The sequence below is a fragment of the Ricinus communis genome, chromosome 9 (assembly GCF_019578655.1).
Source record: "Ricinus communis isolate WT05 ecotype wild-type chromosome 9, ASM1957865v1, whole genome shotgun sequence".
NCBI classification, from domain to species: domain Eukaryota; kingdom Viridiplantae; phylum Streptophyta; class Magnoliopsida; order Malpighiales; family Euphorbiaceae; genus Ricinus; species Ricinus communis.
In genome coordinates this window covers 9,312,124-9,335,131 of record NC_063264.1, presented here as the reverse complement: position 1 = coordinate 9,335,131, position 23,008 = coordinate 9,312,124, and the positions used below count along the sequence as shown (strand labels likewise).

Below are 23,008 nucleotides of genomic sequence, written 5' to 3'. Positions count from 1 at the left end.
GTAATTTAGTCTAGTAACCAAAGAGAATTAGCTTCACGTTGAAGATAGTCCACGGCACAAACTCGTTTTGTTCATTATAAATATTTAATTAATTTTAATATTTAGTTTTAAGTGTTTATAAATTTCTTTTAAAATCTTAATATAATTTAATATCTGTTATTAATTATTATTATTATTATTATTATTATTATATTAATTTTTGATATTTAAATTTCTTGATACGTGTATTTAATTTTTGACACGTAAAATATTTATTTTGACATATGTACTATTTTTAATACATATGATTCGTGTAATTTTATGATTTTTTATTAATTTATTAATTAATAACCTATATTTTTAATTAAATATAAATTCTAATTCTAAAAATAATATAGTACTAATAAATTAGTTTCATAATTAAATAATAATTAGTTTTCTAATTAAATGATATTATTTTAATAGATAGCATATATTAATTATATTTTAATATTATATTAACTAATAAATTAATTTTTTAATTAGATAATAATTTTAATAAAAATTAATATTTTAAATATTATATCACTAATAAATTAATTCTTGATTATATAATAATTGATAATTTAAAAATAGTAATACATAGTATTAATTTAAATAATATTAGTTAGTAAATAAATATTTTAAGAATAATTTATTGAGTATTAACTTAAAGATAATATTAATAAATAAATATTTTATTAATATATTAATATAAATAAAATTAAATTAAAAAATATAAAAAATTAATTTATTATTATTTATAAAATTAATATTAAATAATTAATAATTAATTAAATTATATTTTATAAATTTAATTTTATAATTAAAATAATAATAACAGCAGAATAAATAAATACTTACAATAATAACTATAAACGCGACAACGACTCACCACTATCATCATAATTAATCATTTCCCTTCTAATTTCACAAACGAATAAAAGTAATTTTCAAACGACGCCGTTGCCTTCGCCGTCTTTTTAAATTTCTAAAATTTTGTGCTTTCTGAATTTCCAGAAAGAAAAAAATCGGTTTCTGCAACTATAAATACAGGTTATTGGACTCGCTTTTTCCCTCATCGTCAACGTTTCGTTTCGCTCCAAAAAGAGGGAAAAAAGAAAAGAAAGAAAATACACACTCCGACCACTTAAAAACGCAAAACTTGTGTGTCGTTTTTATCATTTTTTGCTAGCTTTCCTCAATGGCTACCAAAGTGTATATTGTGTATGTCTCTTTCTTTCATCTCTTTTCTTCAATTTATCTATATTTATCTATATATCTATACTTTTTTTTTTCTTCACAGCTTTATGTATATACATGTCATCCAGTAGATGCATAGTTTTCCTTCTCCGATCTTTGATCATCCATCTTTTCTTGGTTAATTTATGCTTGTTAATTTGTTCTTGTGTTCTGAACTTTTTTTTTTTTGATCTCCTGAAATTCTATGTTTGCTTAATTGTTCTTTTAGAATTAAAACCTGCTCTGGTAATAATCTGTTTGGATGCCTAGAAAATGAGAGAGTTATGGAGCTTGAAAATGAGCTCTTGGTGTTTTTACTGATAATAAATACTGTTTATTATAGCAGTTTGTTTTTAAAATTTTATTTTTCAAAAATTCTTTAATGAGTTTGTTGAGTATTTAAGGTCAAAAGGAAGTAAGTGCATCCAGTTCATGTTATGTGTCACAGTCAAAATGTATTTACTCTGTTTTCTAAAATAGATGCAATTTTTACATTTTTGAGGCAGTTTTTTTATGGATCTGCATTTGAAGCAATTAAGCTAGACAATGCCTGGATAATCTCAATTTTTGGGAAAATTAAGCTGTGATTTATTTAGAACTAATGTGTAATTCATTTTGTACAACAGTGTGAAATTGTCTAGGTACATGGAGGTCAAGCTAACTAGTTTATGGATCAGACCAATTGAAACCTATATATGTGCTACGTTTGACATTCTATAACTGTCAATTGAATGGTCAAATTGATAGCTTTGAGAGCAATTTTGTTTTCGATCATTTGTTCTTTGAAAATTATAGTTTAAGGTCTCAATGGTGTGCAACTGCCTTCTCTTCCATGCTCATGTTCATATCAAGAAAAATGTCCTTTTAACAGAGTATTTACGATTATTAATAGCGATAGTCAAGTTGTTGATGTGTCCAATTATTAGTTCAGCTTGATGTTGATTGCAATCATTGTGCACACTTTGTTGTTATGTTCCTTCATATTTTTGGTGTTCTCTCCACTCATAGCTGTTACTGGCAATTTTTTTTGTGCACCTAGAGGTTCTTAGATGCACAGTTTTGTCATGTATGCAGTTGTTTTTTAGGTGGTCCACTATGAAGAGAAGTGTTGGTATAACTATTACTTTTGGACAAGGTTTTTTATGGCTGATAGAATTCCTAGTGGTGTACATCTTTATGCATTGAGCATATCCTTTTCTCATTTGGGTTAGGGAGCTAGGAAGTGTAGGAACTGATTCAGTAGACATCAACACATAGCAGCAAATGATGCTATTCAACTTCTAAATAGCTAGGATAGATCCAATAGCATTATGCCGATATGGTCGTTAGTGTTTGTATATAAATGCACGCGATTCTATAATTTTTGTCTAAAAAGGTGAATTTTGGGAATAGTTTATGCTCTTTGGCTTATATGTTATGGTCTTTTTTCACCATTTTAATTGGTACTTCCAGGTACTATTCCATGTATGGACATGTAGAGAAACTGGCAGAAGAGATCAAGAAGGGGGCTGCATCTGTTGAAGGCGTTGAAGCCAAACTATGGCAGGTAAATGTCTTATGCATAATCTTATACACTGTTGAAGTTTGTTATTTTAAATTTTTTAACTTTAGCTTCATGTTGATGTTATGGCTTTCAATCCCATGCAGAATAACTTTTGAAAGTGGAAGAAACAAAGTTCCCTTGAAAACAGGGTCAAGAGCCTAGATATTTTCTGAATTTAGGTCATAAATAGATTGTTTTATTGGTTTGTCTGCTCCACAATCAAATATATCCCATCTGACTGAGGGAGAGTTAGAAAGTTTCTTCTCTTTTGAGTTTGCTTTTTTGGACTTCTTTAACCAGTCAGCATGTTAACTTTAAGATCTCACACTTATTAGCATCTTGATTGCCTCCAACTGGTATAAGATTGTCATGTTAAGGTGCTACTTCTGCGGTATCTTTTCCAGAACTAGGTATCATAGTCAATTGTCCCATATTTATTTAGCTGTGTGGTTGTGCAAGTGTATCTATTTAGCTTCTCCATCTTGTCATCCAACAGCAATTTTATGATCTAATACATGATTTTAAAATCTCTTGATTAGCTAACCTAGCAGTGATATCAATTTTTGTTCAATCACTTTGAAAGTTAATCCTTGAATATAGTAGCAGTACACCCACTGGTCAAAGTTTTTTATGCTCATTGCTTTGAGCATTGATCTGAAGGGATCCTGTAATTTGTTGGCTTTCCAGAGTAAATGCTTTTACTTGCAAACTTTTGCATGCTGATTTATATAACTAATGTACTTGGTATGTGGAGCAGGTTCCTGAGACTCTGCCAGAGGAGGTGCTTGGAAAGATGAGTGCACCACCAAAGAGTGATGTACCAATCATTACACCCAATGAACTTGCTGAGGCTGATGGGTTTGTTTTTGGCTTCCCAACAAGATTTGGAATGATGTCTGCGCAATTTAAAGCATTTCTAGATGCAACTGGTGGTCTATGGAGAACGCAGCAACTTGCAGGCAAACCTGCTGGAATCTTCTATAGCACTGGATCTCAAGGTGGTGGACAAGAGACTACAGCGTAAGTCCCTAGGCTGCTTCCTATTTAACTATGTTGATTACTCCTAAACACAAGGAGCAGAAACTAATAATTTCTTCATGAAAATTTAAACTCGGCACAGGCTGACTGCTATCACACAGCTTGTTCACCATGGAATGCTTTTTGTTCCAATTGGTTACACATTTGGGGCTGGCATGTTTGAGATGGAGAAAGTGAAAGGTGGAAGTCCTTACGGCGCAGGAACTTATGCAGGGGATGGATCAAGACAGCCCTCTGAGCTAGAGTTGGAGCAGGCCTTCCACCAGGGGAAGTACTTTGCTGGCATCACAAAGAAGCTCAAGGGATCTGCTTAATTTCATTTGATTACAGGAGTACAGATGGATCATTACATTTTTCTACCCCATAGATATGCGCTCGTGAGCAATAATTATTGTTTGTTGGTTATAAGTTTTGTGTATGTGGTGTTGCATAATAGTTTCTTCTCCCAATGGTAAAAGTTTGTTTACTTTCTGCATCATTTTCACACCCCTTCGATGGACTACTATTAGATGCTTTTTCTTTTTGCATTTGTGCTATATGTTTGCTTGATTGAATTTGATTTATAATATCAATTAAGAATTATATGGTTGAAAGAAGCGAGTATTTTATGGGACACTGAACTCTGTTTATTTACATTGCTTCTGGACTCTTTGTGAAATGTATAGAGATTAAAGCGCTTTAAAAGCATCATTTGTCCAGAACAAACAGCTAAAAAATGTGAACTTGCAAGCACAAGACAAATCACTAGCAACTGTTAAGCCTACCAATTTTTATAGAAAGTATTATTGCTCCTAATGATAGCCGAACATACATGTGAGGAACAAGATATGATTCAAAGGGACATTGATACCTTTCTTGAAGTTTCTTCATTGCATCATAATGATTAGGTTGAATATTAGGTGGAATATGGTCTTCTTAAAATCTTGCATCCTTCAGTTATTTTACACAATTCTCTTCACTTTGTGACCACCTACCCATTTGCAGAATATGACAAAAGCTACTCTCCAAAACTAAGTTGCCATACATTTTCTGAACCAAAATTTTCATTATCCTTGTATTAAAAACATGAGGCTAATTGACCACTTTAGCCAATTTGGATTGAGAGGTTGGGTTTCCCACTACTAAGTCCTTGTAATTTTACTAGCAGAATTTCATTTTGGTGGGACTGTGCAAACAAAAGAAAATTTGGCTCCTCTGCAATCAGTGACCTTTGAATTGTTGCAATCAGACAGCTGTTTACCAAGGTAAACTCCTCAATAATTCTCTTTCTACCAAGAACCCAGTAGCATGTGCTTTTGATCCACTTTCTTTCTTGCACCAACTACTATATCTCTTTTATTTATTTATTTATTTTTCTTGAATCTGCCCATGTAGATAGGCTTTCTTGTTATGGTTTTTGCAGTAATTAATTCCATTGCCTTCTTAAAAAAATTGATAAAGAAATATGTATGGCATATCTTCATCTGGAATATATCCAAGACTAAGCCTGCCTATGTGCACAAATTCCAGGCCAGCTATACTATAATGTTATAGAGAAAAATAAAAAACCTACCTTATATTATAAGTATGTGAATATATTGGGTGATGTAATGTGTTAGCTCATATACTATTCTTTGCTTATGTTAATGCTTACATAACTAAAGAGTTATTAAGTAAGCATAATATATTGAGGTCTCCTAGGAAGAAGCTTTATTTTCTTGGTCTATTGCGTACCAATAACGGGGGAAAAAGGAAAATTTTACTTATTTGTAGGAATCCCTTTTCCTTTCCGTTGTTTTCTCTCGGAAATAATTAATACTATATCTCAGAGAATTTAAAGTTAAAGTAATCTAAGTTGAAGTGTTGAATTAAATTAAGAAACAAATTCAAAACAGAACTTCCAAGTGAAACCAAAGAGGGACCAATTCATTTAGCCACGCTTGGTATGCTTCAGATTTAGGAATAAAATCCTAATCTTGATCTGAGATTCCAAGTTTTTAATTTGAAATTCTTATAATATTTCTGTATTATGATTAAGCTATATTAAAAAGAAACTGAATGTTATTATTTCGCTATAATATTTCTTTAATATTATTGCACATTGTTTGATTATCTCAAAACAATTTTTGAAACTATTCCCATTCCATTTGAAGCCTATCAAATGTGCCTTGTAATGATGAATACCCTTGTCTCATTAACAAAAGTTCAATTCTAAAAATTGTATTCTTACAAGGGAAATATTTATCTTCCTCATCAATCAAGAAAAATAATGATATCTAATACGCTGCAACTGCCACAGTTCGTCCTAATATGTATGCAATTTGAAGAGTAAGCAAGCAAAACAGGAAACAAAGAATTACATATCTGGGTTAATGCAATCATCTTGATAATTGGTAAGAAAAGAATCATATATTTCTACACAAGCAATTAACAAGATTACCCACATGAGAGCTAATAGAAACACAGTTGCCTACAAATAGTATTTTGTAAACTGTAAACCCCAAAACTTGACAGGTCAAAAACAAGAAAGTGAATTCAAGAATTGGTAAACTTAAAATAAAAGACAAAAATTTATAGATGGAAAAGGGTAAGCTTTAGTTTGTCATCTTTGACTGATAAGAAAGATTATATATTAGTTTAACAAATGATCAAATGCTTTAGATCCTTTCAATTTAAATATGTATTGTTTGTCAGTAAAAGTTGATCCAAACTTTTTTAGTTATTAATTTGAAAGAATTTCCTATTCATTAAGGCATCAATGGGACTACTCCCCTTAGTGGCTTAGTAAATAATAGAAAGAAAAAATGTTACACTTCAGCCATATATATAACAGGAAAAGTGGAGAGTCAACAAGGAGCAATCAGGTGGGTTATCAGATTTGATATATGATCTCTTTCTTTGTGCTCTAAATCTTATCTCAATTGAGTTGCCTTCAGAATTGACTTGAGAGAGTACGAGTTTCATAAATAAAAATTTTGATTTTTGACTAATACAGGAGACGATATTGATTGACCAAACATCTTAGAGAGGAATAGAAAGACAGCCAATGGATATTCAGGAAAAAAGAAAAAAGAAAAGAAGAAGAAGAAGAAGACATGTAATTTCTATATGTCTTATGTAATGTTTAGTCTTGTGCTATTCATGGACCTATTTAATTTGACATAAAGCCAATACAACATAGTGTAATAAGATATAATGTAACACCATTAATGGTTGTTTAGCTTGTACTCATACAGCAACAATAATGGCAGCAATATGAGTATATTTTTTGGTTTACATATATTTAAATTTAATTTAGAGTATGTTAGGTAAGACTTTTACAGGTGGCAAAACACTCCTTCAAAAGTTTTAATTTTTCCAGTTCAAGAATTTTAATGCAATTGCATGTCTAAGATTCAAATTTGAGACTTTAATTAAACTAAAAAAGACTTTTACCATCTATCTCTACATTCTTAGATACAACAATACGAATATTGACGTAATAACATTTCATTTTAATATTAAATTCTTCTAAAAAATAGTAGGATTTCGAGTCTAAACAAATTTATCTCTTTTTAAGTAAACAAAATGTTTTTAATCTTCAATAACTACCCACTAAGCAACAACAATTACTTAATTTAAAAAGTATATTTCAATTTTTAATGGAAAACCTCATACTTAGGTCCCTAAATATTGAGTCCTTAAAAGGATATTTTCATTTATTAGAATCCTTATTTTATTATTTTTGCTAGCATCAACTTTTGTGCCTAATATGATGTAATTGAATATGTTTTCGTCCATTCTCAAGAGGATATTTAAACATCTATTCAACAATTTCTCCACTAAGTAGATTTAGTGCTTCTAACTTCTTACTTATCATTATGTCATAATTCTAAAATGCAAGTTTTCTTTTCTCATCCCTCCCACTTTTAGTTCATACAGTCTATATGTGCCTTAATTATATTATGTGATCTGCATTAAGCAAAAAGGTTCTTTGATATTAATGAAAATAATAGTTTAAGAATTAGCCTATTAGCCTAAAAAGTTTAAATTTTTCCTTCTATTAATGATTATGTTTAATTCTTCTAATTTTAGTAAAATTAACCAAAATTGCAAAAAAAAAAAAAAAGGCAATTCTAGCAAATTTTTATTTAGATTAAGATTTAATAACAATTTACTTATATAACATATAATATGTTTTTTTTAATATTATAGCATATACTGTCATCTCGCTCATAAAAAAAAATTAAATAAAAATTATTATTATTTTTTCGTCATCACTGCCACTGTCATCGTCACAATTACAAAATTATATTACTACACACCACCACACCACCACAACAAAAACGATTAAAAGATTCGGCCAATTTCTTTTATTTTCAACCACCGTTGCCACCTCTATGAAAATTATAATAAAAATTACTTTAAAATTCATTTTCTCTCTATTTTTAATGGCCAAATATACATTTAGACACTTTAAAATTAATTATTTAGTCATTTCAATACGTTAATTTTTTATGGAACCTGATTGACATTTTAATTTATATTCTTTATGATATTTAAATATTTTGTAATATGTAGTTTTATTCAATATATCTATATGTATTAGGTGTTAGATATTTTAATATTATTAAAAAAAAATTTTAACATTTATTAAGTTAAATTAAAAATTAAAAATATTTAAAAAGATAAAAACAACATTAAAATACTTATTAGATTAAATAAAAAAATTTAAGGCATAAATAATTATGCATTCAGATAGATTTGTTTCTGCCTCAAATCATTATGAAAATCATTAAGCTTATTGTCTATAAAAAGCTCAGAAAATAAAGAATCTATTTGATATCAAAATCACTGTGATTGGAGTTTGAAATCATAAAAAGAATTATAGTTGTAAGTTTGGCCTGCTTTCCTTCGCTCGTCATTGTGACTACTGCTGTCAACTCTGTCAATTAATGCCTCCACTAGACTTATTGGCCTTCCCTCGATATCTCCCAAAATGCAAATTTTAAGTGTCTTTGAAGAAGAAAAAAAGGTTAGACTGAATGATTAAAAGTGAAATTCCAATTAAAATGTGACACTGATTAAATGGGTAAAATTTAAAAATATAAATATATATTTAATTTTTTTTTTTGTATTATAGAGAAATTAAAGTAAGAGAACCTTGTAAATTTTAATATTATCATTAGCATATTTTTTGTAACGATTCCAAATTAGATCACATGAAATATTGTCTGTTTTGACCATCACTGACCTCAAGGTTTTGTTTCCTTAGTGAATTCGAGAACTTCTCAATAGGTCATCTATTCTGAAATTTTTCTGAACCAAACATGTTTAACTTTAGAGTTCCTATAACTCTACGACAAACAACCAAAAGACGTCTCATATGATTAGTTTTAAATCTTTAAATATATGCTATTAATAATTCTCTGTCCCGTTTCTATATGCAATTCGATTCATTCACGTACTTCCGTATCTTAGAATGATGCTATCCTAGAAGTCTGGCAGAAGCCGTTTCTTATCCAAGCATCCTATTTTTGCCCTGGGTTCACTTCTTGCCCTTATTGGATTGCTTCTCCAAATCAGACCGTCACATACCCACTAGCTTCCACCTACCATTTGTAATGGTCAAAACTAGATCACATGAGATATTGTCCTGCTTTGGCCTCTATTGGCTTCACGATTTTTCAAATAATCAAAAAGCGTCTGATGTGATTAATTATAAATCTTTATATATATACTATCAACCATTCCCTATCCTGTTTTCATGCCCAATTCGATTCATTCATGTATCCATTGTCTTAGAGTGTTGATATTCTAAAAGCCTGCCAGAAACCGCTCTTTGTCTAGGCATCCTATCTTTACCATGGTGTTCACTTCTCGCCCACATCGAACCGCTTCTTTAGATTAGATTGTCATATTTTTCACGTCATATGACACGCCATTTAATTCATATTAACTTTATTAATTGGCTAGAATTGTAAAATAATTTTGATTCTGATTAATTTTATCAAAATTAGAAAAATTAAATACACTTTGTGAATTTGTGTAAAAGTTTAAACTTTTTAAGCCAATAGGCCTTGGACATTTAAAAATTAATTAGACAAACATACTTAAAAACCCAACCCAAAATGAAAGAAAGGAATTTGAAAATGGGTTTTACTTTTCTTTTTCTAACTGTGAATGGGGTCCCATTTTTATGCCTGGCCACGAGTAATTCCCTCATGAATTATTACTCTTAAATTTGTCTACAACCATAAAATAACATGTATAAATTATATTAGCGGTGATTAAATTTTATATTTTATAATAAAAAATATTAAATTTTAATTTATAACTAAACAGTTGATGAAATTTAATTTAATAATATCGATAAATTTTTCTGATATATTTAAAGAATAAGTCACATAGATAATCAATAAACTTTATATTTGTAATAAAAAGATATTAAATCTTTATTTGTTATAAAAAAAGTATTTGTCACGACTCAATTTGTGAGCCCGTGACCGGCACTAGGGAGCGGGTAGGCTTAATGTCACCAAATCCCGTAGTAAGCTTGACTATTATTCACTAACTCAATCAAATTGAAAACTGGACTCAATCTAAAGCATTTTTTCCACAATTAATCTTAAATTTGCAGATACTATAAATTAAATTCTGTCTATCAGTATAATTAGGTGAGATTTGAATTTATATAAAATTAAACACTATAAGTTTAAAATTTTTATTGCGGAGAATCTAGAATTTTATAAGTCAAACATACTAAAATTGATTACATTAACCCGATGATGAAGGAGTCGGGCTGCTAGATAAGAACTGCAGGAAGACTAACAATCGCCTGAAAAACAGTGAAATTGAGACTGTCAGTCTCGAGAGTGAGTTAAAATCATATATCCCAAAAATGAATATAAATATTTCAATAAAATATTTGTTTAATTAAAATATAATACGTGTCATGCTATGCTTCTGTAAAATACAATAAATTTTATTTCATATTAAGAGACGGAATACCTCAGTAGAACCCTAGCCCCAATACTAACAGTCTCAACTCTCTCATTCTAACAGAACTAGCGCCCAGAGAGCGAAGCTCGACCAGGGTCCTTAAATCCAGTCTAGCCACTTAATTATCACTAACAGTCTTAGCCTTTCGGCTCTCTTACTTTAATAAGACTGGCGCCCAAAGAGCAAAGCTCAACCAGAGTCCTTAAATCTAGTCCGGTCACTTAAGTTTTCAAATAAGCCGGCGTCCAAAGAGCAATGCTCGACCAGGGACCTTTACTCTGGCAAACACACTCTACTCAGTCTAGAGAGTAATGCTCGACCAGGGCAAGTCCTAAGTTTAACTTTTTAAATTTACCCTTTTACCCTTTTATTATCAGTCTCGGATTCATACCGGTGCGCACGCGGTCTTGATACAACCCATTAGGTGGCATGTTCTACTGCCGTTCCATCCCGAGTCAACACACAATCAATAAAATCATAATGCAGATGAAACATATATATAGAATGAATACATAAATAATTAAAATATTAAATCATGTAATCAGAACTATTTCATAAAATCTTGGCATGACACATGTAAACAACATTTGACTTTAACTCACAGTTCCAACGACCTACTAGCTCTGCTCTAATGCCTCGGGTGGAGCGAGCCAAACTGACGAATTATCTAATCATGGAAAACAATTCAATCAATAACATTAAAACATTTGACAATTAACCTTAGGTCTAGACTCTTAGGACTGATGGTCTAAAAATTTCGACTCGGGTAAATTCTAGCGAGAATACGGCAGAACCTCCCCTAAACACGGACATCTACCCCTCGTATTATGAGTCCAGAATCTACCAGAAAACACTTCAAATGTTCCAACAATTTATTTAACGGGAGTCGGGTCATTACACTACATTATTTTCCCGACTCCGCCACACAAAACAAATTACGATAACTGGCAGACGGCCCGATAATTATTTTAACTAATAAACCTCACATAATGTTTTTCTAATATTCAACACAATAATTAAACACATAATTTTTATTAATGAACTCTAAAATCCACGTTCCAGAGAATTACCGAGACGTTTGATCACTTGGTCGACTCGCCTCCAACCGCCGGAGTCCGATCGACGATCCGAGTGCGTCTACGGACTTGAGACAATACGCTGATGATGATCCCAGCTTCCGATCTGATCATCCGGAGAGATTGACAGACGATATCGGCCGTCGATTTTCAAACGGAGTCCGATCGCCGTAAAACCGGTGCCATTAGAAAGCTTGAGCTGAGAAGAGTCCGAAAATACCCTCTGATCATCCATCCCTCGCCGGAACTCGCCAGAAAAGTCTGAAATTCTGGCTACCTTCACCTCGGCAAAACTCCTTCTTCCGGCCACCAAAACCGACGCCGATACTCCTAAAAGGAAGCCCTTAACTCACCGTCATTGGCTGCCAGAAACACCCAGAATAGCACCGACAACTGTTGCCCCCCTCCCCCCCCCCCCTTTTTTTTTCTCCTTCTACCGCCGCTTTTGAGCTCGCTACCGCTAGCTCTTCCACCAGCCAGGTTTCCACGCCCTGGCGGTCAGCCACGGCAGCCAAAGCTCCTCTCCTTCCTCCTCTCTCTCTTCTTCGGCGACCCCCGACGCCATCTTCTTCTTCCCTTTCTTTTCTTACTTATCGGCATTTAATCCCTGAATTTTTCTTCTTTACCATTTAGTCCCTCAACTTTTTTAATTACCAACAATTTTGTCATGTAAAATTTCTGATTAACCCTTCAAATTTTTTTAGCTTTTTCAATTAATCCCCTAACTATTTAATTTGGGCCAAATTAGAATTATTGAAAATATAGAATTACTTATTTATCCTTGCTTTTAAATATGAAATTAGCAAAATACCCTTATCGACACACTTAATTGCAAAACTACCAACCATATAAATTTTCATTAAAACCCCATATATCAATAAAATTATATTTTTAGTCCTTATTTTAAAATTAATTATCAATTTAATCCTAACCCTTAATTAACTTAATTAATCAAATTACTAACTATTTTTCAATTAAAATCAACACCATTTGCTAATTAATATTTATCATTCCCCAACAAATTCTTTTATAAAATATTATTTACTAATTCTTTCATAGCTCTCAAATATAAAATTTAATTCATATACTCATATGGGGAGAAAATTTAGTGACAAAACATATAATCTATTGCCCAAAGAACTTACTTAATTAATTTCTTGAAAATCAAACTAATTAGACATAGAAGAATAACTCCCTTATTTTTATCTATAATTGAAGTTCTATTTTTAAATCATCCCAAATAAATAAATTAGTAATAAAGTAATATTAATTTAAATAAAAACTCGTTATTAACTAATACTAATATTATTATTATTAAAAGAAAAATTTTGGATATTATAGTACTCCCGTATATCTTTTAAAATTAAAATTTTGATATCTTTTTATTACAAAGTATAAAGTTTGATAACCGCCATGGAAGTTATTCTCACCATGGAAGTTATTCTCACACTTACTGAAAAACTCATCGGTGTTATTAAAATTAAAATTCAATAACCATTTAGTTACAAATTAAAATTTTGATTTATAAAGTGAAAAATTTAGTACGTGTGAATGTAATTCACTCGTATAATAAAATTTAAATTAAATTAGTAAGATAGTATAATATGGAGAAATTAATTAATTTAATTTGTTATCCCATAAAAATATAAAAAGAAAAATGCCCTTACAAAGTCATATAATGTATATTGATGTCTTTAAATTTTAATTATTTAATCAGTTTAACACTTTAACTTTCAATGTAATTTAATAAATACTTAGACTTATTTTTTATAATATTTTAACACTTTTGACATGTATCTTCATTTAATATGTATACATATATTGTACAAAAATATTTAAATATTATTAAAAAGTAAAATTTAGGTGTAAGATTAAATTAAAAATTAAAAACGTTTAGATATTAAAAGAAAATTCAAATCTCTATTAAGTTAAATCAAAAGTTAAAGTGTTAATCTGATTAATTGATATAAATTTAATAATATATATTTGGCCCTATAAATATGTGTTATCTTTTCTTATTTATTTAATTATTTATTTATACTATTTCATATTTATCTTTATTTTCAATAGAAAAGTTTATTTGACATAACTGTTAGACACAAATTGATAGCTGTTCAGCTCTAAGCAATTGTACTAATATGTTTGATAATTATTTTTGAGTGGTTCCTAATTGCTTTTGAGACCCTTAAAAACTACAATTCATATCAACTTTAAATTGAAGCTTGTTATAAACAACTTTATTAATTTAAATGCAATTATCAGATTATCCATTATTACTTTTAAAACCCTAAACTAAAAAACTTAAAAGATCACATCTCTCTTTCTCTTAATTACAGCTCTTAACTCTTTCTTTTCAGTATAAGAATTTTTTAAAATATAAAAAGCATATGCAAAATTAACTTTAAAATATTTTAAAATAAACTATTATTATGTACGTCTTCTAATTTACCACTCAATATTTTCTCATTATTACTTTTTATTTTTATTTCTTCACTGAATCAACTATATTGCAATAAAGATAAATTTAAAATAATTATATACTGATAATAGGTTATATATATATATATATATTATTAAATATTAGTATATAAAATTTCTTAAAGGTAATTATAAATATAACATTTTACTTAAAATAACAATTAACATATATCTCAATTGATAATTAAATATATAAACTGTAGCTACAGATAATTGTATTAAATATAATTATTAATCAGCTATTAGTTGCTAGCTAGTCATGGTAATTAAACATTAAAATTCAAATACAATATCAAACTTATTTTAAATGAATTTGAAAAAGAAAACTGAAAAAAGAAAAATTAAACTTCAAATCTTTTTATTTCGCAAACAAATAGAAACATATTATCTGTCATCAATGGAAAAGGAAAAAAATGCCTATTCTTTTAAACATCAAACTAAAAAAGCAATATTAGCAACAACTTATTGAAGAAAAAGAAAAAAAATCAAAGCACAACACTCTGCTTTTTAGTTAGTAAATAAAGTTATTTTTATTTTTATTCATTATGGAAAAATTAGCTTAATTTATTAAATAGATAGCAAGTTATTAGATTAAAAAGTTAGATAAAATAGACTAATAAAAAAGTAAATATTTTATGACTAGCATTCCTCATTACATTAAGAAGCTGATTTCAGGGTGTTCAGAAGAATTCTAGACAAAGTGGATAATTATATTTCTCATTAGAAGTTGAGACAGAAATAAAAACTGCTTTTTATTATAAATCTTGAAAATTTAGTGTTACTTTTTGTTGATTTTATTTAGACTACCTCCATATTTTTTCTCTTTTCTCTCTTTATATCTTGTTTCTATGTGATCTTTTTTATTTTAAAAATTTAATTTATTTAGTTTTTATGTAATCAAATTAATATTTAGAATAAGAATATATGAGTATTTTTTTAATGATAGTTTTATTCATTCCCATCAAACGTGTAGATCTTTTCAATCTTTTTCTTTTAGAAGTAATAGAAATATTATCGGTGATATTTATACAGCCGTGTTTATTTAAAAATTAAAAAGTCTAATTCAAGTCTAGTGATCTTCACTGATTATGAATGAGTTTTTCATCAACACGGTCGAAAATTTATTTTTATGTATTTTTTGAATGTAATTATTATATTTTATTTTTGTTTCACGATGTACTTCTAAATTCTATCAATGGCTCTAAAGAAAATAGTTGATTTTCAGGGTGATTTGGACTTAAAACAACAAATTAGGGGAAAATCGCCACTTATGACAATTTTAAATTTTTGAGTGATATTATTTTTTTTTCTCATTCATACATATTCAATTAATTTAAAAAAATGCTATATGATCTATCTATTTTTATCTCATTTCTTGCTCACCTGATATGGCACATAATATTTTTATATAACTACTGCTTAATCTTAAAACATTAAGGAATAATTTAGTGAAAGTATAATAGATCACATTAGGTGGATAAAAATTGGAATAGAAATAGTTGAAATATGTAATATTTTCTTCTATTTAATTATTATAAAAAAGGAAAAATATATTTTTTCATTAGGCAATTTATATATTATAAGTATGTTTCAAATTTGTAGAATAGAAATATGGTTAAGCATGCATAACTATAATATACTTAAACAGTTAAGGAATGGGAAAAAAAAATCATATGTAGTTTTCAGGAACCCATTGAGCATAAAGGTACCAATGGTTTAGAAAGATTAAAAATTCAACAAGAGAGAGAGAGAGTGAGGGGTTTGGCTTCTGTATACCTTCCAATGGAAGCTCCTCAATGTGACCATTCGATTAAAAGCATAAAAAAGCAGAACCTGATAGCATCTGCACTTACCATACCTCTCTAATATTCCAAATTATAAATAAAAATAAAAATATATACCCACATATATTTAATATATATTTTTCTTAAGAAAGAAAATCAATAGCAATAGAAAAAAATAAATAAATAAATAAGAATAAGAAAGGGCATTGGGCCAGCCTCTGACTTCCACTAACAATATTCCAAACACATAAACAAATGAAAAGTGAGATTTCCAATCAAATGACATCCCCACTCTCACTCCCCATTTCAGGATATCAATTATTCCTTTCAATTCTTCTTTTTTTTTTTCTTTCTTTTCTTCCCTTTCTCTTAATCAAAAAGCCATTAGACCCACCTCTCTATTCTTCACAATCTTTTTCTAGCTGCCTACACAAACCTCAAAAAGCTCCTTTATAAATCTTCTTCTTCTTCTAATAAATTCAACTACATTACATAGTACTGCTAATTTCATTAAATTAACAGAAAACAAATGTTAATTATCTACTTTAAATACTTTATAAACTAATCTTTCAACACTTTCCACTAATTAATAATAATAATTAAAAAAAATCAGCACCTATTCTCATTCTCTAACCCACGTTTTTAATCATATAATTCTTCAATTATTACAACAATTAATATGCTTCCAAATATTGGTCCCTATATTGGCCAACCAGCATCATTTTGCCTGTAGCTGACCCAACACTACTACCCTTACCATGTACCTTTGAATTTGTCATTTCTTTCTCTTTTCGCCATTTTCTTCTCTTCTGAAACTCCTTTGATTTTTTTTTCTTTTTTTGACATATTTTAACTACGTGAGGCTGCTGTGTTTTCTTCCTTTCTTTCCCTTTCCTTTTTTATAAAAAAAAATAAAAATCCGAACCGAGAGGACATCTTTGAGCCAGTTTGTGCGTCAGTGTGTGTTGTTTCATCTTCTTTACGGTGAAATTCATAACCTTATCATTTCTTCTCCAACTTGGCTAGGGTTTCTTTTTTTTTTTTTTTTTTGATAAGGTTATGCATTATATAGACTACTCGATCGCCAGCTAGTTTGCGTAGAGTCTGATTCCTAGCTTAGCTTCATTAGCCCGTGCTCGAATTTCAACCCATTTCTCTTTCCATTCATCTGAATGTTCCTCCAAATGTAGGGGTCCAATAATCAACTGTGGTCTCATGAGTTACTGGAAAAGTGATGGAAACTGGTACTAAACATAGCCCTCGGCTCCTAAGATCAGCTTGTTTTTGTCCTTCAGGATCCTTGGACTTGTCAGAACTCTACATATTAAGACAAAACAGTACATTTTTAAGTACTTAAGCAAAAGTAATTAATATATGTACGCACATAATTATATAGCAGGAAGGGTACAAGAAGAATATTTTCTTTTACCTGCTGGTGGTGTATGGGAGCTCCACTTTTCATGTATGGGGTGCTTAGTACCTGATAAAGAAAGCATTTTCTTTTTTCAGAAATGGATGCATTGTCTATATAAAGAAGGGATCGATTAACTTTGTATAATTATTAAAATTGATACCACGAAATTGCAAGATTAGATAGATGGATCCCGAAAAAGAGAAACTTACAGTGACTTGCTCATGGAGGAATTTGATATACTCAATAGCTTCAGAGAGCACTGAGGCTGTATCAGTCTGACACAAACACAATAACATGATCAAAAAGCAACCCAAAAGAAAGAGAAAGAAAAGAAAAGAAAAGAAAGAATCATCATAGCTTTCATCAAGAATGTAAAATGAATCATACATCACTGTATATTGAATCTTTATTGTGAAAGTATAAAGAAATTAAGGGGAAAAGAGGAAAAGAGAAGCAAAGAAAAGCATTTGAGAAAATATATTTACCTTTCCGAAAGGCGAAACCAATTGTTGAAGTGCAGTGATTCTGTCCCCCATCTTCTCTTTCCTCACCTATAAGAGATATCAAAGTTGCAAAAGAATTCTCATCTATAAATTTTTTTCTTTCAAGAATTAAATATATATATGGCAGTATATCATTAATTCAATATCATGATCTTGCCAAATTAATACCTTAAAGGCTGGCACAGTTGATGCTGTTTCATTTCGAGGCCTTTTTGTTGCTGTTTCACTTCCACTTTTCTTCACTGTTGTAGTACTACTTGATTCCCGTACTTCAGATATATTCTGCTGGGAAATGAGTGAACCAAAAGCTTGAAGGTGTGTTCTTGTTACGTTTATAGAGATACATGTATATAATTGTTATATCTAATGTTTATTTTTCCATATTATCATACGACATTTATGTAGACATACATGTACGTATTTTTATATACCTTTGGTTTTTCTTCATAACTAGATGTAGGAAATTGCTGTTGCAAAGGAGGGAAAAAGCTCGGACAAACATCATTCATGGAACTTGCAGATGCATTCCAGAAAGGGGCGTTATTAGAGAAGTGTAATTGGCTTTGAGGAGATTGTTTAGGAGGTGAATTTCTTAAGAATTGAGGCACTTTAGACCAAGAAGGGACTAATTCATTACTAGTAATGCAATAGTTTGCTCCATAAGGATAGTTCATGGATCGATTCTCGAAAGACGGCTGTTGCTGTTGCTGTTGTTGATGCTGATGGTGTTGATTATCAGATCCTAATAGCCTTTGTAGCATAGTTGAAGGGCTGCCATAAATAGCTGCTGATTCCATCTGGAAACTGGTTTTCAATCCCTGACATGTTACAGTGCTATCACTTGAACTTCCATGAGGACTAAACTGCGATTGATCTAAAGAAAATCCCCGCGGATTCATTTGTTTATTGAACTCATTCATCGAAGAATTGCCGCCGCCGCCGCCGCTAACCCCAGAAAAAACCCTCTCTCTCCACTGCACTTGAGATGATCCTCCAATCCCAGTCTCTTGCTGATTATAACTCGTACTTGAATTCAAATTCTCTTGCAGCATCGAGCGGAAGCTGCTCTCATGCTTATCGCCGCGACTGCAATAAACAAGCCATCAACAAAATTCAACCATAAAATCTTGTCAAGCAAGAAAGTAAATTTTATTATAGGGTTGGAAGTGGAACTTACAGTAAGGTTTGGTTCCAATCGATGGCATGTGAAGAAGAAAGGCCTAGCGCCATGACTTGCAAGTGGTCACCACTAGAAGAATCTTGACCATGTTGCAGCTTTTGGGTATCATGAAAAACAACAGAACTATCAGAAACAGATGCAGACTCTATAGAAGATCTTGCTTTAACATCAACCATTTCAGATGGCCAATTAGCAGCAATATTAAAGCTGCCTCCTAAACTATTAAGCTGCCCTGAAGATGAAGAAGATGATCCTGTACTGTCAAACCTCGCTCTTGATGAATCCCACCAGTTAGTGCTTGTGTTAAAGTCATCCGCCATGGCTGCTGCTAAAAGCTGAAACTGAAGCTGCTTTACAGTAGCTATGTTGATGGTTATTTTTTCTTTTCTTTTTTGCGGTTATTGCTGTAGTTGTTAAAAGATTCTTGAGGTTTCTTGAAGATTGTTTGGTTTTGGCTTTGGCTTTTGTGTGGTTACTCAAAATGATAGAAGACGGTTCGCTGCATCTTAAGGGTATTTATAGTTAGAAAAAAGAAAACTATTTGGGTTTTGTGCTGTGGTGTGCCAATCAAAGAACTAACCGGAACTTTGGTGGTTGACATTTCTATGCAAGCAGATGATGAAGTGATTAGACAAAGGAAAGGTCTTCTTGATTTTGAATTTTTCCCCTTTTTTTTTTTAAATAATTTTGCTTTACTAATTTGATGGGGTTTTTATTTTATAATTCCGTTCTTTTTGTTTATTAAAAAATAACTCTAAATCGTTATCTTTTTGTTTTTAATATTTTTTTTGCTTTTCAGTTCAATTAATCATATAAAAGAAAAATATATTATCAATGGAAGTATCGCCAATCAAACAATGCCAGCTCAGCATCCACTTGCAATGTGCAAATGTGCTATTGCCATTTCACCCTCTTTATCTTTGTTTTGCTTTCTCCCACTATTTTCTTAGATAAATTAGATTAATTGCTTACTCTTATATATGCAATTTTCACACAACTCATATATTATGTGAATTATATATACAACATTAATTAATAAATCAATAAAAGAACATAATCATTGCAAACTATAAAGCTTATATTATAAATTAAAATTATAATAAATTATATTTTATTAATAAAAGTATTTATTAAATACTACAGTCATTATTATCATTATTTTTAAACATAAGATATGTATATAAGTTATATAATACATTTTGAACGTTATATATAATTGACACTCATCTGACTAATAGATGTATAGATAGACAATAATGTAAATCAATATTGCTAATAGGTAAATATATTTTTATATAAATAAAAAAAGGTTTTCTTTTTTTATGGTTTACAATAATAATAACTTTATCTATTTTATATTAACAGCCATTTTTTAATAATTCATTTAGATTAAAAAAATATTTAATTGTTTAATTATAAAAAACTAGTTAAATTAAATTAATTTAGAATAAATTTTTTTAAAATAGAAAAAGTTAATGTTATTATTGGATATATAAAAGTAATAAATAATTAATATTTTTATATAAGAATGATAGATAATTAGTTTTTTTTTTATTTGAAGAAGGAACGATTAGTATGAAACGATGGACAACAGTGTCTTGGTAAACAAGAAAAGGAAGAAGTGCTAATTGATGTTTCCGAAGCAAGTTTAAGCACAAAAACGCAAACATCCAATAGTACTTAATTAAGTCGAATAAAAAGAATACTACTTAATTAGGGATTAGTTACCATACCCCTTCCATTACTTTTTAAGTGACGTGTTCTGGAAAATTCTTTTTTGAAATCTTAATAAGGTAATGTTAATAATTTTTTATATTATATAAATAAAATTAATGAGATAAAATAATAATATATTAAGATAAAGTATAATATGATATTCTTTAGAAAAAAATTATATACAAATATTACTATATAGAGAAATATTTTTTTAAAATGAGACTTAAAAAATTTATAATTTATTATAATATATAATTGATCGGTCCAAATTATATATAGATATTTAAGGATATTTTAGAGTTTTAATGATATATTTTTATATATAATATGGTGAAAATATATATTTTTAATTCATTTAAGCTTAATTGTCTATTTTCAGGTAATATTAGCCAAAAGAGAAAAATATGGAGTTAAATACTAGAAAATGAGCTTAATTGGATATGTTCATATTAAGGCCTAAGATTAAGATGCATGGACTGCTATTTGCAAGGCCTAGCCAAAGATTATAAGGTCCAAGAGGCACTTTAGTCATTTTGTATAATTATTAGAATTTATGTCAAGAATTATTTATGGAATAGTATTTGGTGGAGATAAAAATACTTAAAGTCTTATCTATTAGATAAACTTATATTAGGTATACATTTCTAGAGAGACTAATTTAGAGAAGGACCATTCTCTATATATATCTCTGAAAAACCTAATTCTAGAGGGGATGAGAGTTTTGTTCTATCCGCTCTCTACACCTGCCCACTATTATTCTCTCCATAATTCTCTACAGTTCTTCCATAAATACTTTAGTTTAGTTTTCATTACTCTTTTTTATGATCTAAGGAGCTTTTCAAGAAGTGGAGAATGAGGACCAATCATCTTCCTACTCGAAGAAATTCTCGATGGGGCTTTTACTTTATTGTTTTATGTCTTTCTATTTAATACCATGATCTTTGGGTTAAATATGTTAGGCTAGTTTTTATAAGTGTTTAGTTTAGCCTTTTCACTTTTGTATGAATCTTGTTATTTATTTATTTAATGAATGATTTCTTTATCTTCAAATATATATATATTAATCTCATCTATTATTATTGGTTGACCATCATATCAATTTAGTAGTAATATTTGTTATGAAAATCTTTAGGTTAAAAGTATTAGAAACATCATCTTTACTTTAATATATGTTGGTATAAGAAAACTAGGTTGCATCATTAGCTTGAGTGACTTAGGAAAAAGGCATATTACCATCTCATCCATTAGATATAGGCTTAAAGTAAAACAAGGAGATTACTAAGTAAATGGCTAGACTAAATATTATCTTTAACATATAGTTTAAATCATAAGCATTTGCATTGCATATTTATTTATTGTTTGGTTACTTTATTTTATGAATACTATTCCTCTTAAAAATATTGATTTAAAGTGTTTAGATTTACTTTTATTATTTTGTATTGATAATTAGTTTTTATAATAAGTGGCCTCATAGTTCCTTGAGAAATCGACCTCATGGTGAACTTACCATTACTATAGGAACGTTCGTATATTTGCAAGTACTAAATTAGACACATCAATAATTCATTTCTATTTCCAACTGGCTTGGGACCAAGATCTTTTATAACTATGTCGAGTATCACTACAGAGAGATGTTTGTGTAATTTTTCTTACTTTAGTTAAAAAAAAAAAGGTTATTAAGCCTTGTTTGAGTTAAAGAATTCTAGAATTCACTCAAAATTTATACTTTTTAAGAATTTTATTGTTTGAGTTAAATATAAAAATAATAAATAAATATTTTTTTTCAAAGTGAAAAATAACTTCGAAATATAAATTTATTAGGGATAATATTGGAATAAAAAAGTATTATAATGATCTATTATTCTTTTAAAATGATGAATTTTAAGATTTTCTACCTCTTGAATAGAAAATTAAAATCCAAAAAATAAAATATTTTGAAGGGTAAGAAATTTTCTAAGATCTATTGATTTAAACAAAGTTTTTTATTTTCAAACAATAAATTTAAATAAAATCTACAAGTTTCATAAAATTCCTTGATACAAACCAACAAGGCCTCCTAAACCCCCTCAGGTGATCG

General features: G+C 29.4%; 2 protein-coding genes across 3 annotated transcripts; one reads left to right on the top strand and one right to left on the bottom strand.

Moving 5' to 3' along the window:
- Window positions 1-1,059: 1,059 nt before the first annotated feature.
- On the top strand, window positions 1,060-4,298 carry LOC8259333 (NAD(P)H dehydrogenase (quinone) FQR1). The gene is made up of 4 exons (XM_002534399.4): window positions 1,060-1,224; window positions 2,692-2,785; window positions 3,540-3,802; window positions 3,903-4,298. Exons 1-4 carry the CDS (start codon window positions 1,202-1,204, stop codon window positions 4,132-4,134), a joined length of 612 nt encoding a protein of 203 aa, XP_002534445.1. The 5' UTR covers window positions 1,060-1,201; the 3' UTR covers window positions 4,135-4,298.
- Window positions 4,299-16,312: 12,014 nt separating this feature from the next.
- On the bottom strand, window positions 16,313-20,192 carry LOC8259332 (transcription factor bHLH123). 2 transcript variants are annotated; one of them, XM_048379662.1, is made up of 7 exons: window positions 19,213-20,192; window positions 18,467-19,121; window positions 18,204-18,320; window positions 18,018-18,083; window positions 17,742-17,807; window positions 17,548-17,598; window positions 16,313-17,435 (listed from the first exon to the last, which is right to left on the bottom strand). In XM_048379662.1, the coding sequence occupies exons 1-7, from the start codon at window positions 19,533-19,535 to the stop codon at window positions 17,283-17,285; spliced, it is 1,431 nt and encodes a 476-aa protein (XP_048235619.1). In that variant the 5' UTR covers window positions 19,536-20,192; the 3' UTR covers window positions 16,313-17,282. The 2 variants fall into 2 exon arrangements, with proteins under 2 accessions (XP_048235619.1, XP_048235620.1); XM_048379663.1 differs by having other exon boundaries at window positions 18,204-18,317; window positions 19,213-20,190.
- Between the last annotated feature and the right edge of the window lie 2,816 nt (window positions 20,193-23,008).

Coding starts and splice junctions, on each gene's coding strand:
- LOC8259333 (XM_002534399.4), top strand. CDS start 1,202: ATGGCTACCAAAGTGTATATTGT. Junction 2,786..3,539: donor TTGAAGCCAAACTATGGCAG/GTAAATGTCTTA, acceptor TATGTGGAGCAG/GTTCCTGAGACTCTGCCAGA. Junction 3,803..3,902: donor GGTGGACAAGAGACTACAGC/GTAAGTCCCTAG, acceptor AACTCGGCACAG/GCTGACTGCTATCACACAGC.
- LOC8259332 (XM_048379662.1), bottom strand. CDS start 19,535: ATGGCGGATGACTTTAACACAAGCACTAACTGGTGGGATTCATCAAGA. Junction 18,084..18,203: donor CAACTGTGCCAGCCTTTAAG/GTATTAATTTGG, acceptor TATCTCTTATAG/GTGAGGAAAGAGAAGATGGG. Junction 17,436..17,547: donor CTCCCATACACCACCAGCAG/GTAAAAGAAAAT, acceptor CTTAATATGTAG/AGTTCTGACAAGTCCAAGGA.